Below are 17,167 nucleotides of genomic sequence, written 5' to 3' on the forward strand. Positions count from 1 at the left end.
CAGAAAAAATTATGGACTTGAAGGAGCAGCCAGGTAACAATATTTCGGCTGGTCAAGAGGATTTCCCATCTGTCCTGCTTGAAACTGCTGCTTCTCTTCCTTCTCTGTCTCCTCTGTCAGCCGCTTCTTTTAAAGAACATGAATACCTTGGTAATTTGTCAGCAGTATTACCCACCAAAGGAACACTTCAAGAAACTGTCAATGAAGCTTCTAAAGAGTTCTCAGAGAAGGCAAAAACTCTGCTTATAGATAGAGATTTAACAGAGTTTTCAGAATTAGAATACTCAGAAATGGGATCATCTTTCAGTGGCTCTCCAAAAGCAGAATCTGCTGTAATAGTAGCAAACCCTAGGGAAGAAATAATTGTGAAAAATAAAGACGAAGAAGAGAATTTAGTTAGTAATAACATCCTTCATAATCAACAAGAGTTACCTGTAGCCCATACTAAATTGGTTAAAGAAGAGGACAAAGTTATGTCTTCAGAAAAAGTAAAAGACCATTTTAATGAAAAGAGAGTTGCAGTGGAAGCTCCTATGAGTGAGGAGTATGCAGACTTCAAACCATTTGAGCAAGTATGGGAAGTGAAAGATGGTAAAGGAGATAGTGACATGTTGGCTGCTGGAGGTAAAATAGACAGCAAGTTGGAAAGTAAAGTGGATAAAAAAGGTTTTGCAGATCATGAAAAAGATAGCGAGAGTAGTAATGACGATACTTCTTTCCCCAGTACACCAGAAGCTATAAAGGATCGTTCAGGAGCATATATCACATGTGCTCCCTTTAACCCAGTAGCAACTGAGAACATTGCAGCAAACATTTTTCCTTTGTTAGGAGATCACACTTCAGAAAATAAAACTGATGAAAAAAAAATAGAAGAAAAGAAGGCCCAAATTGTAACAGAGAAGACTACTAGCACCAAAACATCAAATCCTTTTCTTGTAGCAGCACAGGATTCTGAGACAGATTATGTCACAACAGACAATTTAGCAAAGGTGACTGAGGAAGTAGTGGCAAACATGCCTGAAGGTCTGACTCCAGATTTAGTACAGGAAGCATATGAAAGTGAATTGAATGAAGTTACTGGTACAAAGATTGCTTATGAAACAAAAATGGACTTGGTCCAAACATCAGAAGCTATGCAGGAATCACTCTATCCTGTGGCACAGCTTTGCCCATCATTTGAAGAATCTGAAGCTACTCCTTCACCAGTTTTGCCTGACATTGTTATGGAAGCACCATTGAATTCTGCAGTTCCTAGTGCTGGTGCTTCCGCAGTACAGCCTAGCTCATCACCATTAGAAGCTTCTTCAGTTAATTATGAAAGCGTACAACATGAGCCTGAAAATCCCCCACCATATGAAGAGGCCATGAATGTGTCACTAAAAAAAATATCAGGAATAAAGGAAGAAATTAAAGAGCCTGAAAGTATTAAGGCAGCTGTTCAAGAAACAGAAGCTCCTTATATATCTATTGCATGTGATTTAATTAAAGAAACAAAGCTTTCTGCTGAACCAACTCCAGATTTCTCTAGTTATTCAGAAATGGCAAAAGTTGAACAGCCACTGCCTGATCATTCTGAGCTAGTTGAAGATTCCTCACCTGATTCTGAACCAGTTGATTTATTTAGTGATGATTCAATACCTGACGTTCCACAAAAACAAGATGAAGCTGTGATTCTTGTGAAAGAAAATCTCACTGAAACTTCATTTGAGTCAATGACAGAACACGAAAATAAGGAAAAACTCAGTGCTTTATCACCTGAGGGAGGAAAGCCATATTTGGAATCTTTTAAGCTCAATTTAGATACCACAAAAGATATTCTATTACCTGATGAAGTTTCAACATTGAACAAAAAGGAGAAAATTCCTTTGCAGATGGAGGAGCTCAGTACTGCAGTTTCTTCAAATGATGACTTATTTATTTCTAAGGAAGCACAAATGAGAGAAACTGAAACATTTTCAGATTCATCTCCAATTGAAATTATAGATGAGTTCCCTACATTGATCAGTTCTAAAACTGATTCATTATCTAAATTAGCCAGGGAATATACTGACCTAGAAGTATCCCACAAAAGTGAAATTGCTAATGCCCAGGATGAAGCTGGGTCATTGCCTTGCACAGAATTGCCCCATGACCTTTCTTTCGAGAATGTACAACCCAAAGTTGAAGAGAAAATCAGTTTCTCAGATGACTTTTCCAAAAATGGGTCTGCTATGTCAAAGGTGCTTTTATTGCCTCCAGATGTTTCTGCTTTAGCCACTCAAGCAGAGATAGGCAGCATAGCTAAACCGAAAGTTCTTGTGAAAGAAGCTGAGAAAAAACTTCCTTCTGATACAGAAAAAGAGGACAGATCACCATCTGCTATATTTTCAGCAGAGCTGAGTAAAACTTCAGGTAATCCAATCTATACACAGTTTTGTGCTTTCATGCCACTTTTTGATTTACGGAACATTTCACTATATTTTGTGTTTTAGATTATGTTCATTAGTCACATTGATAAGAAGTCTTCTCCACTATCTCATTTAAAGGTGTTAGTGCTTTTTCTAACTCACTTGCACTCAGCATTCAACCTTAACTTTTCACACAGTTAAATTCGTTTGTCACTTTTATTTTGTACTATGGAATTATTAATAGAAAATATTTTTGTTTATTAGACTTGACTTTAGTACCTATTTCTTTCTTTTATTCCTTGTGTTTCTTGGTAACATGAAGAGCAAGAGATATTAAAATATTTTCACATGTGTTTTTGTTATCCCAGAAATTATTTCATATTTAATTTTTAAAGAACATTTTTGTAGCATGTTTTAAGTATTTCAATATTGTGTAATTTTCCAGTGGTAGGCGTAAAGTTAGGCATAGTGAGTGTAGACATTTTGTTGAAGAGTAGAAACTGAGTTACGCTATTATCAATTATTTTGAAATGTATTCTTTTTTCTTTTGAGTATCCATTTTCCATGTAACTGATTTGCATAAAGTGATTTGTACGTGTGCTTTTTATTAGCATTCTGATTTAGCTGTGTTTTATAAAATGATGATTATGGTGAATTTGCTGAATATACTATGTATTTGAGTTGGGTAGCACAGTGGTAAACCAGTTGCTGTAATCTAAGAAAGAGGAGATTATGAACATTGAGGCAGTGGATGAGCACAGATACATAGAACTTGGTGTTTGATAGATAGGGACATAAAGGATGAGGGGAAGAGGTAAAGATGACCCCAGGAACGCTGGGTTCCTGGCATGTGCGCATGTATGGATGGCAGTATGAGAAACTGAGATGGGAACATGAGAGATTAAAGTAAGTTTAAGAGGGGAAGATATCAGAGCCAAGTAAGAACTTCTTTAAAAAAAAAAAGATCAAAAAAGGGGAAGAAACAAATTCAGTTTTGAATATATTGGTATTGATGTACATCCTCTAAGATAGCCAGTAAGTTATGGACATTATACATATGAAGCTCTTGAGAGAGATCTTGGCTGTATGTTTCTGTCATGGGCTCAGAGATAGAAATTAAAGCCCCAGATACCAACTAGGGAGAACCAAGAGAAGAGGACTACTTAAAGGTGGAAGAAATGGTCAAAATTATCAAATACTAGAGAGAACAGTTAAAGATTGCAAGTTGGTCAAAAAGGAGGGAAGGTGTTGGCAGGACAGCAGCAAATGGTGTGGTGTGAGTAGGCATGGCTAGGATTGAGGAGTGAGTGAGACTTGAGCAAATGGATATTAAATGTTGACTACTCTTAAGAAGTTTGAGTTTTTTTGTGGGAGGAAAATTAAAATGTTAGCAAGCAGGAGGAAGAATATGCAATGGAGGAAGGGCTTCTTTTTTTTAAAAGATGGGAAGGGGAAAATCTGATCACAGGCGCTGGCAGAAAGTCAGAAGGGGATAGGGATGAGCTCCCTAGTTCAGGTGGAAGAGAAGTGTTAGAGGGAAGGACACAACTTTGATTTTAGGGAATGGAAAGTAAAGTATGGGCATTGATACTATTAGAGTTTTGTGACTGAAAGTTGAGGGAATTCTTTGATGGTTTATGTTTATTCTTTAAAGCAGTATGTTTGCTAGGAATGAACTGGATCATGCTTGGCTAGAAGAGGTCTGCAATACCTCTTACTAGGGAAACCAAAGGCATTGTATTAGGAGTCTGATCAAGGTTGAAAGGTGGTCTAAATGTTAGGGTGACTTTTCTTTGACCGTGCCTAGCAGCCTAGGTATGGGTTTAGAGAAAGCAAATGATTGTATTGATTCAAGGATGTGTTTTGGTATGTGGGCCCTGTGGTAGGACAGTAAGTCAAGAAAGCTGAGGCTGATAGCAAGAGAGTAATTTGAAGTGATGGACTGTGGCATCTGAGTTGAAGGATGTGAATAGAAAAAGGCATGACAGGTAGGAGGAGAGTAGATGGTCAGTGAATTCAAGACCCAAATTAGGTTTAAGAACCAAGAGTAGTAAGAATAAATAAATGCCAGAATGATAGGAGATTGTGGTCAAAGTAAGGGGGAGAGAGAGAAAGAATGCATGTGTTGGAGAGCAGAGGAGTATGTGTGTGTGTCTGTGTGTGTGTGTGTGTGTGTGTGTGTGTGTGTGTGTGTCTGTGTGTGTTTTCGATGTTTTATGTTCGATGTTGAATTCAGAATTTCAGAGGAATAGCAGTTCAGGTTGATTTTAATGGCCAGTGTTAGACCATGAGGCAAAGGCCTACTGTGTAGTCAGATTAGGATTGCTAGAGGTGACGTCAAGTAAACTATGAGGCTGTGATACGGGATTGCACTTCTGCCTAACATTGAAGTCACCCAGTATGATGGCAGGACTAGGGGTGGAGAGGAAGAATAGGGCAAGAGTCTTTGGTAAAGAGCAGTGAGGTGACTGGCAGGATGGTAGATAGAAGCAATGAGGAAGGATAGAGAATGATATAGCAGAATAACCAAGACTTTTCCCCAAGGCCTCTGAAATAGAAGTCTGGAAGCAGCATTGGTGAGCAGAGGGTACTGACCTTCCTCCTATCTTAGGTGTGTAGAGTATGAGACAACGATTTAGCCTCCATGTAGCAAGTTCCACAGGGAAAGCAGTATCCTCAAGAAAGAGCCCGGTTTTTATGCAGGTGAGGTAAAGACAAGAATGTTCAGTAAAGAAGTTGAGGGTTAGAAGAGCTGGTTCACAGTGGAGTGGCGGTATGAAACAGCATAGTAAAATTGTTTAGGAGGGAACAGTAGAAAGAAGGGTCTCAGAAGCCCAGAGCAGCATGGTGATGTCTATGGGTGAAGGGCAAGGAGTGAGCAGTGTAGCAATGCCTTTGAAGTCTCCATCAGCCCCAGTCCTCCCTCCGAAAACTTAGCTAGCAGGCCTCTAGCAGATGGTGGCTCTCAGAAATTTCAGTATTTCAGGAGTCACCTGTTTCTTGGATTGTTTTTGTTAAACCTGGGGAATCTATAGCCTAATAGTTTAGAAGTAAGGGAAGAAAAGGGGGCATTGCACCTGAAAGCTTAATGGGGATGGTGGAAGAAAGTATAAGCAATGCATGGTCATTCTCTTTTAGAATATGTTTGTTTACCTCCTTTCTCTGAGAAAACTGTTATTTCCTGCCTTTTTGACTTAACCTTTTTGATATTAACTATCATAGCAACTCACTAAGGAATAGAGAATTATTTAGATACACTCAATATATGTATTCTACAAAAGTTGTGGGAAAGAAACCCAGTGTTGCTATAATAAAAACAATATAGGTGACCTGAGTGTTTAGTCTTCACTATACCACTGGCAATCACTTTGTTTCTCTAGATGTCGGTTTCCTTTTCTTTAAAAGGAAGGGTGAATTAGCTCAAGTCCTTGCAACTTAATAATTTTCTTGACTTAATTATATAACAGGCATCTGTTAAAAGCAGGTGAGTAGTTGCTTTAACATGCTTATATCAAGGACTATACAAGATTTTTTTGGGGGGAGCAGGGAAAAAGATGAGACTAAGAGTTTTGCTTTTATGCTACTTACAGCCAGCTGATAATAGACACACTCTTAAGGACATAGGTAAACATTGTGATCTATGTTATAGTAAGGTTAGGCACTTACCTATCTATCTTCCTGAAAGCGAGGTTTAAGTGTACTGAAGTCAAATGTACCAAAATGCAGCAGTGGTCTGATAAAACATAAGAGAACCTCTATTATTGGATGACTTGAAAGTTTTATGCCATCTCTAATTATGAAATACTTAAGTGTGTTTTTAAAAAAAATTCTGGCTCTTGTTTATTAATGTATATGCATTTAAGCATTAAAGGTATTATAAATATTAATTTCCTCAGGACATTTATTATCTCATTTGTTCTTCTTTTCCTTTCTTGAGATAGGTTCTTGCTGTGTCACCCAGGCTGAAGTGCAGTGGTGCAGTTATGGCTCACTGCAGCCTTGACCTCCCAGGCTCAGGTGGTCTCCAGCTTCCCAAGTAGCTGGGACCATGGGCTTTTGCCACCATACCTGGCTAATTATTTTTATAGAGTGGAGATCTTGCTTTGTTGCCCAGGCTGGTCTCAGATTCCTCCCACCGAAGTGCTAGGATTCGGGTGTGAACCTCCAGGCCTTTCCTGTTCTTGTTTTCTTAAAATGGCATTTTGTAGGCAGAAATCAGTGTTAGTTTTGGGAAGAACGATTGATTTTGTAAGAGAGATGAATAAGGTGTTATGATGCAGATGTTAGTGCTTTATTAATTTGGGGGAGTAAAGTTTGTCAAGAAACTAATGAATTCTCATCTTCTCCCCCTCTCCGTTTATAGAGAAATTTGTGACAAACTGTATTTTTACTATTGGAATATAAACGCTGATTTTTTTTTTCAGTCTATCAACATGTACTGTTTTCTCTTTTAGTACCTCATAATTGAGAGGGAGTTTTTAATGATCTAGGTCCAGTATTTCATGCACGTTCTTTAAAGAAATCTGTAGCTACATTACGCTTTCAGTACCCAATATATTATGATTATTATTGGCATTTTAGTTTTTTGGTTTTCCACTTACAAGGCTGTAAGGTAAAATATTCCAAATTTATTCTGTATATAGGCCAAGATGGCAAAACTTCTGAAAAGAAGAGTTAACTGACAGGCAGCACTACCACCATGTGACAGTTGAAATATTTTTTCAGATGATGCATGAAAGTCTCAGTTTGGCATAGGAACGACAGTTTAAGGATATGGGTGTGTAATGATTGCTAGTGGGAGACTACCACGACATACTAAGGGAGGAGAGAGGCTGACTCTCCCTAGGGATGTTTTTCATGGAAAGTTTTAGATAGCAGATGTGAGTAAACAGAATGAATAGACCTGTTAGTTTATATAAATATGATTTTAAAAGTCTTTCAGATCTTGTTTTGTTGGATATGATATTATGGTTAGTAGGTAGATCGATTCACTTGCAGCTAGATGCTTAGATGGATTTGCAGCTTGGCCATATGTGACTAAGTGCAAAGAAACATTTAGGTGTATTCAGAGCTAAACTTAAAAATCATTCTGTGCTAGAGAAGGTTTTATCATATATTAGTTGCTAAATTTTCTATGACTAGAATTAAGCGGATTTAAAAAAAAAAAACACCATGGTATCATTTGGATGTCTTTTGTGTTAAAACCAACTGATTTTTTTTTTTTGTATGTTTTTTGTTTGTGACAGCTTCTCATTCTGTAGTGCAGTGGTGTGATCTCTCTGCAGCCTCCACCTCCCAGGCTCAAGCCGTCCTCCCAGGGTCAAGGGATCCTCCAACCTCAGCTTCTGTGTAGCTGGGAATACAGGCATGTGCCATCATGCCCAGCTGATTTTTGTATTTTTAGTAGAGGGTTTCACCATGTTGGCCAGACTGGGCTTGAATTCCTGGCCTCAAGTGATTCACCCGCCTTGGCCTCCCAGAGTTCTGGGGTTACAGGTGGAAGCCACCATACCTGGCCAAAGCCAATTGCATTTTAAGTTAACGTTTTATTCAGAAATGACTTCAAACATTTAAAAAAGTTGAAAATCTAAAAATGATACCTGTTATACCCTCTGTTTAAATTTACTGATTAATTTTTTTTCCCATTTGCTTTATCATTTGCAATTCCCATTTGCTTTATTATTTGTGATTCCTCTTTGTATAGATAACTGTATATAGACACATAAGTACATCTTTGTTTTCCTTGAACCATTTGAGCATAAGTTAGATACATTCTGGCCTTTTACCCTGAATACTTCAAATAAGGATATTTTCTTTTTCTTTTTTTTTTTTTTTTTGAGACAGAGTCTTGCTCTGTTGCCAGGTGCCAGGCTGGAGTGCAATGGCGCGAGCTTGCCTCACTGCAACCTCCGCCTCCCAGGTTCAAGCAGTGCTCCTGCCTCAGCCTCCCAAGTAGCTGGGACTACAGGCGTGGGCCACCATGTCCAACTAATTTTTGTATTTTTTAGTAGAGATGGGGTTTCACCATGTTGGCCAGGATGGTCCCAATCTCTTGACCTCGTGATCTGCCTGCCTTGGCCTCCCAAAGTGCTGGGATTACAGGTGTGAGCCACCATGCCCGGCAGATATTTTCTTTCATAATCTCAGGATAGCTATTAACTTCATAAATTTACATTGATACAATACTTAAAAAAATCTACCAACTGTATTCCAGTTTTGTTAGTTGACATAAAAATGTGCTTTATAACATATTTTCCCCCTCCAGTACAAGATCCAACTACTGCATTTAATCATCATGTTTGTTTTGGCTCTTTAATTGGAAACATTTCCAGACTTAAAAAAATTTTTTTTAAATTGGTGCATAATAATTGTACATATTTATAAGGTACATAGTGATTTGATACATGTAACATGGTGCTCAGATCAGGGTAAATAATTAGCATGCTCATCTCAAACACGATTTCTTTGTGTTGGGAACTTTGACTATCGTCCTCCTATTTGAAACTATATTTTATTGTTATCTGTAGTCATCCTAATAATAGAACTTACTCCTCCAACCAAGCAGAAATTTTGTATCCTTTAATAAATCTCTTCCTGTCCTTCCCTTACCTTTACCAGCTACTAGAATCCTCTGTTTTGCTTTTTACTTCCGTGAGATCAACTTTTTTATTTTTGTTTATTTGTGATTTTTTTGAGACAGTCTCACTCTGTTACACAGGCTGGAGTGCAGTGGCATGATCTTAGGTCGCTGTAGCCTCCGACTCCTAGAGGTTCAAGCGATTCTCCTGCCTTAGCCTCCTCAGTAGTGAGTAGCTGGGACTACAGGTGTCTGCCACCACGCCAGGCTAATTTTTGTATTTTTTGTAGAGATGAGGTTTCACCATGTTGGCCAGGTTGGTCTCAAACCACTGAACTCAAGTGATCCACCCACAGTGCCTCAAAAGTGTTGGGATTACAGGCGTGAGCCACCATGCCCAGCCTTGGAATCGACTTTTTTAGCTTCTGCATATGAGTGAGAGCCTGCAGTGTTTAACTTTCTCTTGCTGGCTTATTTCACTTAACATAAAATGTCTTCCATTTCCATTCATGTTGCTACATGTTGACAGGATTACATTTTTTTATGGCTGAATATCATTCCATTTTGTATATATACCACATTTTCTTTATTATCTGTTGTTGGACACCTAGGTTGAACTTGACATTAAGATTGTCTTTTGTGAATAGCACTGAAATAAACATGGGGGTACAGATGTCACTTCAATATTCAGATTCCCTTTTCTTTGGATAAATGTCCATTAGTGGGATTGCTGGATCATATGGTAGATGTATTAATAGTATTTTGAAGAACTACCATACTATTCCCCATAGTGGCTGTACTAGTTTAGATACCCAACCACAGTGTATGAGTTCTCTTTTCTCAACATCTTCACCAGCATTTGTTATTTTTTGTCTTTGTGATAATAGCTGTCCTGAAGTGAGATAATAACTCATTGTGGTTTTGATTTGCATTTCCCTGATGATTAATGATGTGCCCCACATTTTAAAAATTTGTATGTTGGCCATATGTGTATCTTGTTTTGAGAAATGTCTGTTCAGATGATTTGCCTAATTTTAAATCAGATTTTTTTTTTTTTTTTTTTTTTGGCTTTTGAGATGTTTTGAGTTCCTTTGTGTATTCTAGATGTTAGTCCCCTGTCTGATGAATAGTTTGCAAATATTTTCTCCCATTTTGCAGGTTGTCTTTTTCACTATGTTGATTATTTCCTTTGCTGTGCAGAAACTTCTGTTTGATAGGATTCCATTTGGTTATTGTGCTTTTGAGGTCTTCATAAAATCTTTTCCCAGACCAATGTCCTGAAGCATTTGTCGTATGTTTTTTCCTAGTAGTTTTATGGTTTGGGGTCTTACATTTAGGTCTTTGACCCATTTTGAGATTATTTTTGTATGGATCAAAGACCATTTTGAGTTGGGAGTTTTTGTTTTGTTTTTCTCCATATGAACATCCAGTTTTCCCAGCACCATTTATTGAAGAGGGTGTCCTTTCCCCAGTGAATGTTCTTGGCATTTTGTTCAAAAATTGGTTAGCTATAGATACATGGATTAATTTCTAGGTTATCTATTCTATTCCATTTCTCTGTGTTTCTGTTTTTATGCCAGTACCATGCAGTCTTGGATATTACAGCTGCGTAGTATATTTTGAAATTTAGTAGTATGCTTCTGCCAGCTTTATTTTTGTTCAGGATTGCTTTTGCTTTTTGGAGTATTTTATGATTCTATACAGATTGCAGGATTTTTTTTTTCCTGTTCCTGTGAAGAAGGTCATTGGTATTTTATTAGGGATTGCATTGAGTCTGTAGATTGCTTTGGATAGTATGGCCATTTTTAAAAATGATTAATTCTTCTAATCAATGAACATGGAATATCTTTGCATTGTTTGTATCTTCTTCAATTTCTTTCATCACTGTTCTGTAGATTTCCTTGTAGAAGTCTTTCACTTCCTTGGTTAAATTTATTCCTGGGTATTTTTTTTTTAAGGTATAGCAAATGGGGTTTCCTTCTTGATTTCTTTTTCAGCTAGTTTGTTGTTTGTGTATAGACATGCAATATTTTTGTATATTGGTTTTATATCTTGCAACTTTGCTGAATTTTGCCAGTCTTTAGTTTTTTCTCTATACAAGATCATATCATCTGTAAACAGGGACAGTTTGACTTCCTCCTTTCTAATTTGGATATCCTTTATTTCTCTCTTGCCCAGTTGCTCTGGGTAGGACTTCCCATTTCCAGTCTTTACTTTTTTATGACAGTAGCAGTTTTAACACAGGGCCTCTCTTTCCCTGCCTTTATAATAGAACATTCCTTATAGTGGATTTGTCTGATGTTTCCTAGTGATTAATTTGAGGGTATGGGTTCATGTTATCATACTGTGCAGATGATGATGTGTCCCTTTCATAGCACCACTTCTAGAGTTACTAACTATTCATCAGTCCCTCACTGGTGATGTTAATTTTGACCATCTGGGCTAGTTGGATTCTGATTTCCTTACTGTTTAATTACTGTCTTTTTTTTCTCCCTTACAGATAATAAGCAGTCTGAGGAGTGACACTTGAACACCATGCAAATATCCCACTCCTATCAAAATTTACCTCTCGATTTAGTAAACCATTGATGATTCTTGCTTGATGCAGTCTTTATCATAAGAGTTGAAAAATGATTTTTTTCTAACTCCAGTCCCGCACACATTTTTCAGTTGACCCTCAACATTCCTCTGTTTCCATTAATCAGTTAATTATCAGTATGGATCCATGAATTTCCGTTTTTTTCTTCTGTTGGTTTATGATTCATTACTGAACTTTATTATTTTGGTGGTAAATTATTCCATATTTTGAGGGGACCTTCAGGTAGGCTCAGGGACATGCAGCTTTCTTTCTTTGGGGTTGGGACAGGAACATTTCTTACTTTCTAGCTTAACAAAATATTGTAGGCTTATTTTATGCTTATTGTGTCCCAGCCTTGGGATCAGCCATTTCTCCAAGGATTCCTGATTCCTTTTTTTTTTTTTCTTCTGAAAGAAAGAAGGAGAAAGAAAAAGGGGGAGAGAGAACAGGATTCTTGCTGTATTGCCCAGGCTGGAATGCAATCTTAAAATGGTATTAAAAACCTCTTTTATGCCAATAATTGTACTTAACAACAGAGACAGGAAGGAATAAGGGAAGAAAATAACGAACAGCCAACCAATATTTCATTTAAGTCTGTGAGATGCTATGCAAATACTGAAGAGTAATTTACTTCCAATTATGTAGTCACTTTCAGAATAGGTGTAATATGATACTGAGAAAAATGTATGTTCTGTAGACCTGGGGTGGAGAATTCTATAAGTATTCCCTGAGTTTACTTATTCCAGGTCTAAATTCAAATCATAGATGTCCCTATTAATTTTCTATCTGATTGATCCGTCGAATATTAACAATTTGATGTCAAAATCTCCTGATATTATTGTGCGGGAGTCCAAATCTCTTTATAAGTCAATAAGAACTTGTCTTATGTATCTGGGTACTCCTATATTGGGTACGTATGTATTTATGATCATTAACTCCTGTTGTTGCATGATCCTTTTACCATTATATGTCCTTCTTTGTTTCTTTTGGTCTTTGTTACTATTAAAGTCTATTTTGTCGGAGACAAAAGTTACAACTCCTGTTTTTTGTTTTTGTTTTTTTGCTCTCCATTTAATTGGTCAATCTTCCTCCATCTCTTTATTTTGAGTCTTTGTGTGTGGTTGTGAGTTAGATCTGGATACAGTGTACCAATAGATTTTAACTTTTTATTCCATTTGCCTGTCTGTGTCTTTAATTGGGGCATTGAACCATTTAAATTTAGGATTAATATTAATATTTGTGAGTTCAATATTGTAATTTAATGCTAGCTGGCTATTTTGCCCATTAGTTGATGTAAATTCTTCATTATGGAGATACTTTTTACGTTTTGATAAATTTTTGGGATGACTGATACTGGTTGTTCCTTTCTGTAGTGCTTTCAGAAGGTCTTGTAAAGCAGGCCTGGTGGTGATGAAATCTCTGAGTGCTTGTTTGTTTGTGAAAAATTTTATTTTTCCTTCATTTATGAATCTTAGTTTGGCTGGATATGAGATTCTGGGTTGAAAATTCTTTTCTTTGAGGATATTGAATATTGACCCCCACTCTCTTCTAGATTGTAGGGTTTCTGCTGAGAGATCTGTTGTAAGTCTGATAGGCTTCCCTTTATAGGTAACCTGACCTTTCTCTCTAGCTGCCCTCAGAATTTTCTCCTTTATTTCAACCCTAGCGAATCTAGCGATTCACTACTTGAGGAATATCTTTGTGGTGTTCTCTGGATTACCTGGAGTTGAGTATTGTCCTGCCTTACTAGGTTAGGAAAGTTTTCCTGAATAATATCCTGAAGAATATTTTCCAACTTGGATTCATTCTCTTCATGACATTCAGTTACACCTATCAGTCGTAAATTAGGTATTTTCACATAGTCCCATATTTCTTGGAGACTTTGCTCATTCCTTTTTACTCTTTCTTCTCGAATCTTGTCTTCTCGTTTCATTTCATTAAGTAGGTCTTCGACCTCTGATATCCTTTCTTCTGCTTGATCAATTCGACTGTTAAAACCTGTGCATACTTTGCGAAGTTCTCGTATTCTTCAGTTCCATTAATTCACTTATTTTTGTTTCTAAATTGTCTATTCTCATTAGCATTTCGTCAAACCTTTTTTCAAAGTTCTTAGTTTCTTTACATTGGGTTAGAACATGTTCTTTTAGCTCACAAAACTTCCTTATTATCCACCTTCTGAAGCCTAAATCTGTTAATGGAACGCACTCGTTCTCCATCAGGCCGTGTTCCCTTGATGATGAGGAACTGTGATCCCCTGCAGAAGGAGAGCTGGGTATTCTCAACCTTTTTACGCTGGTTTCTTCCCATCATTGTGAGTTTATCCACCTGTCGTCTTTGTGATTGCCACCTTTCAAATTAGGTCTCTGAGTGGACGTCCAACTTGTTGATTCCCAGCACCGAAATCTGAGCAACCCACTGCTCCGGCTTAAGATTCGTGGTGTTTTTCTGCTTGGGAATCTCCGGTCTGGCTTCCCTCTTGAATCCCTTTTTCAGTCAGGTAAATGGGAGACTCTGCCTTCCCGGAGCTCCAAACGTTGATCAAAAGGGGACCCAGTCCCGTTTACTCTGTACCGAGAACCGCCATGCCAAAGCGCTGGCAAAACCCCCACGCTGGCCACAAGAGTCCCGCTGGCGACCCAGGGGGCTCCTCTGCTGGGAATCTCCTAGTCCATGGGCAACAAAAATTCGTCTGAAAGTGTGGCATCCTCTCTTTCTGTGTGCCTTCTCTGGGAGCTACAATCCTGAGCTGCTAGTAATCGGCCATCTTGGATCTCTCTCCCCTGATTCTTTTTAATGTAGAATGAGAGATCATTTTCATAATAGTGAGGTACTAAAGATCAAGACCTGGATGCTAGCTGTGGTTATTGCTACCATGTTGGCTAAGCTGGTCTTGAACTCCTAACCTCAAGTGATCTGCACACCTCCCAATGTGCTGGGATTCTAAAGGTGTGAGCCACTGTACCTGGCTGTGTGTGTGTATTTTTAAGAATGTAATAAAGTCTTTTATGAAATTGGGATCATACTCTACATATTGTTTATAAGTTTTTAAAAAATTTAGCAATGTCTTATATAATGCAAACATTTCCCTGTCTTTAAATATTCTGCTGCTGATTTTTTGTACTTTGTGTTCCTTAGTATGGATTTTTTTTTTAACCAATCACTTTGCTATTGTTGGACCCTTAGATTGTTCCTTTTTTATTGATAAATAATGCTATTATCTGCTTAATATTTAAATATGTTTTACATATCCTTGAGTTATTTTCCATAAATTATTCGAAATAAAAACCTACATTAGTGGGCATGAGGATTTATAAGGATGACTACAAAAATTGGCCACCAGAAAAGTTGCCCTACTTTTTACCCATATATCAGAATAAGAAAACACCCATTTGTCTACTTTCACCAACAATTGATATTTTTTAAAATGATATTTCCACATTATACAACATTCAAAAAGTATAGTGACAGTCACACTTCTTCCTCTGTTGTCCAGCTGCCTAGTGCTCCTTCCTAGAATTACCTACTATGCCTTGTTCCTTAAATATTCGTCCAGACATTCTGTACTTGGTATTTTTTAAAAGCCCTTTACCAGTTTGATAGGTGCAAGTGGCATCTTGCTGTTTTGATCTTTGGTTACTAGTGAATGTGAACATGTAGGCAGTTTGTATTTCTTCTGTGATTTGCTTGTTCATACCCTTTGCCCATTTTTAAATTTAGGTGTTCATTTTTTTTCTGATTTTATGAGAATTCTTTACATATAAAGGATGTAAACTTTTGTGTTATAGTTTTCCCTCAGTTTCCTAAAAGATTTTTAGTTTACATTTCAGTGGACATTTTTAATTTTCAGAAAGGAAAATGCATATTTTTAATTTACTTATAGTTTTAATTTTACACTTATTTTGATCTATTTAAAATTGATATTGGATTCTGATTTGAGATTTTTTTTGTGTGTGTGTGATAGAGTTGTTTTCCTATTCCCGTATTCTGATCTAGCTCCTTAGTGCCTGGCAACAATCATGTGGAAAAGCTGGAATTAATGTTTGCCAGATTGCCTTCCGTGAATTGGGCAATCAACTGTAGACTATGGGTGTTGGTGCCATCTAGTGTTGTAGATGGAAAATTATGTCTGTGGAATGATCTATAATTCACTATATGGAATAAATTCAGTTGGACAGAGAAATTAGCAAGCTGTAGATATTGCTTTGCACAGATGACTTTAAAATTTTTAGAGACAATTTTGAATACTGACATCTTGTATCAAATCAAACAAAGACTTTAATCATACTATTACAAACATTATGAAATGACCTTAAAGATTCCCCCCAAAACTGGATACTGAAATGAAGACATTAAAGTTTAAGAAGATCTGTTTAGAGCCTAGTGACTATTAATTTTTGAATTCAGAATTTTAAAATGCGTGCTTGAGGCTGGTCATGGTGGCTTACGCTTGTAATCCCAGTACTTTGGGAGGCTGAGGTGGGCGGATCACAAGGTCAGGCAATCGGGACCATCTGGCCAACATGGTGAAACCCTGCCTCTACTAAAAACACAAAAATTAGCTGGGCATGGTGGTGCACGCCTGTAGTCCTAGCTACTCCAGAGGCTGAGGCAGGAGAATTACTTGAACTTGGTAGGCGGAGGTTGCAGTGAGTTGAGATCTCGCCACTGCACTGCAGCCCAGTGACAGAGCGAGACTCCATCTCAAAAAAATAAAATAAAAAGCATGCTTCCTTCGGCAGCACACATGCTAAAATTGGAATGATACAGAGAAGATTAGCATGGCCCCTTCACAAGGATGACACATAAAATTTATGAAATGTTTCATATTTTTATATAAAAAATTTTAAAAATGCTTTGGGTGTTTAAGAATATTTGTATATTTATTTTAGGTTATAATGTAAGAAGCACATTTTCATAGTGTCACTTTCAATTTCTCTATGAATATTAGTATTTATTTTTAGTAGCTTATGTTAAATTGTTTACAGACTTAAAAATCCTTGCTGTTTTGCTCCTTGAACTTGTCCTGTCATTCGTTTTCTAGACTAAAATCTTTTTCCAGTTCGTAAGATTTAATTCAGTAGTTAATGTTGAAGTGCTGTAATTTAGTCCATAGAGGGCATTATATTACAGCATATGATAGGGTTTTAAAAATTAACTCTTTTTCAGTAATGAAACATGTTAGTTTCATACCTTTGTGTAGTTCAGAATAATTAAATTTGGAAATAAGTTTAAAACTGTGTAGCTATAATTGTTTCTTAATTCTTTTTTTTTTTTTTTTTTTTAAATGCCTGTTTTCTGTGGCTGGAAAGTAGAAATTATTTTAGCTCCCAAGAGCAGTGTACATAAGCAGTCTCTAACTTCAAGAGTAGCATTTTCAGCCGGGCGCGGTGGCTCAAGCCTGTAATCCCAGCACTTTGGGAGGCCGAGGCGGGTGGATCACGAGGTCAAGAGATCGAGACCATCCTGGTCAACATGGTGAAACCCCGTCTCTACTAAAAATACAAAACATTAGCTGGGCATGGTGGCGCGTGCCTGTAATCCCAGCTACTCAGGAGGCTGAGGCAGGAGAATTGCTTGACCTCAGGAGACGGAGGTTGCGGTGAGCCGAGATCGCGCCATTGCACT

The 17,167-nt window shown here is 37.4% G+C and overlaps 1 protein-coding gene, 1 long non-coding RNA gene and 1 other non-coding gene across 7 annotated transcripts in view; 2 read left to right on the top strand and 1 right to left on the bottom strand.

Annotated features, from left to right (window-relative positions):
• LOC116560624 overlaps window positions 1-6,337 on the bottom strand; it is a 158,433-nt gene extending 152,096 nt beyond the window's left edge. The window contains exon 1 of the long non-coding RNA XR_004273050.1: window positions 6,054-6,337. This is a non-coding gene — a long non-coding RNA (uncharacterized LOC116560624). The remainder of the gene's footprint in view (window positions 1-6,053) is intronic.
• RTN4 (reticulon 4) overlaps window positions 1-17,167 on the top strand; it is an 80,301-nt gene that overhangs the window by 21,669 nt on the left and 41,465 nt on the right. For 3 of the 5 annotated variants that reach the window (XM_032292113.1, XM_032292114.1, XM_032292115.1), the window contains exon 3: window positions 4-2,391. The exons of the other annotated variants lie outside the window; for them this stretch is intronic. In XM_032292113.1, coding sequence (XP_032148004.1) covers window positions 4-2,391 — 2,388 coding nt within the window. The remainder of the gene's footprint in view (window positions 1-3; window positions 2,392-17,167) is intronic. 5 annotated transcript variants of the gene reach the window in all.
• On the top strand, window positions 16,266-16,373 carry LOC116560712. Its single transcript, XR_004273099.1, has one exon. It is a non-coding gene; the product is annotated as a U6 spliceosomal RNA (small nuclear RNA).

This window comes from Sapajus apella, unplaced genomic scaffold (genome assembly GCF_009761245.1).
Source record: "Sapajus apella isolate SASKATOON/1434 unplaced genomic scaffold, GSC_monkey_1.0 scaffold26, whole genome shotgun sequence".
NCBI classification, from domain to species: Eukaryota; Metazoa; Chordata; class Mammalia; order Primates; family Cebidae; genus Sapajus; species Sapajus apella.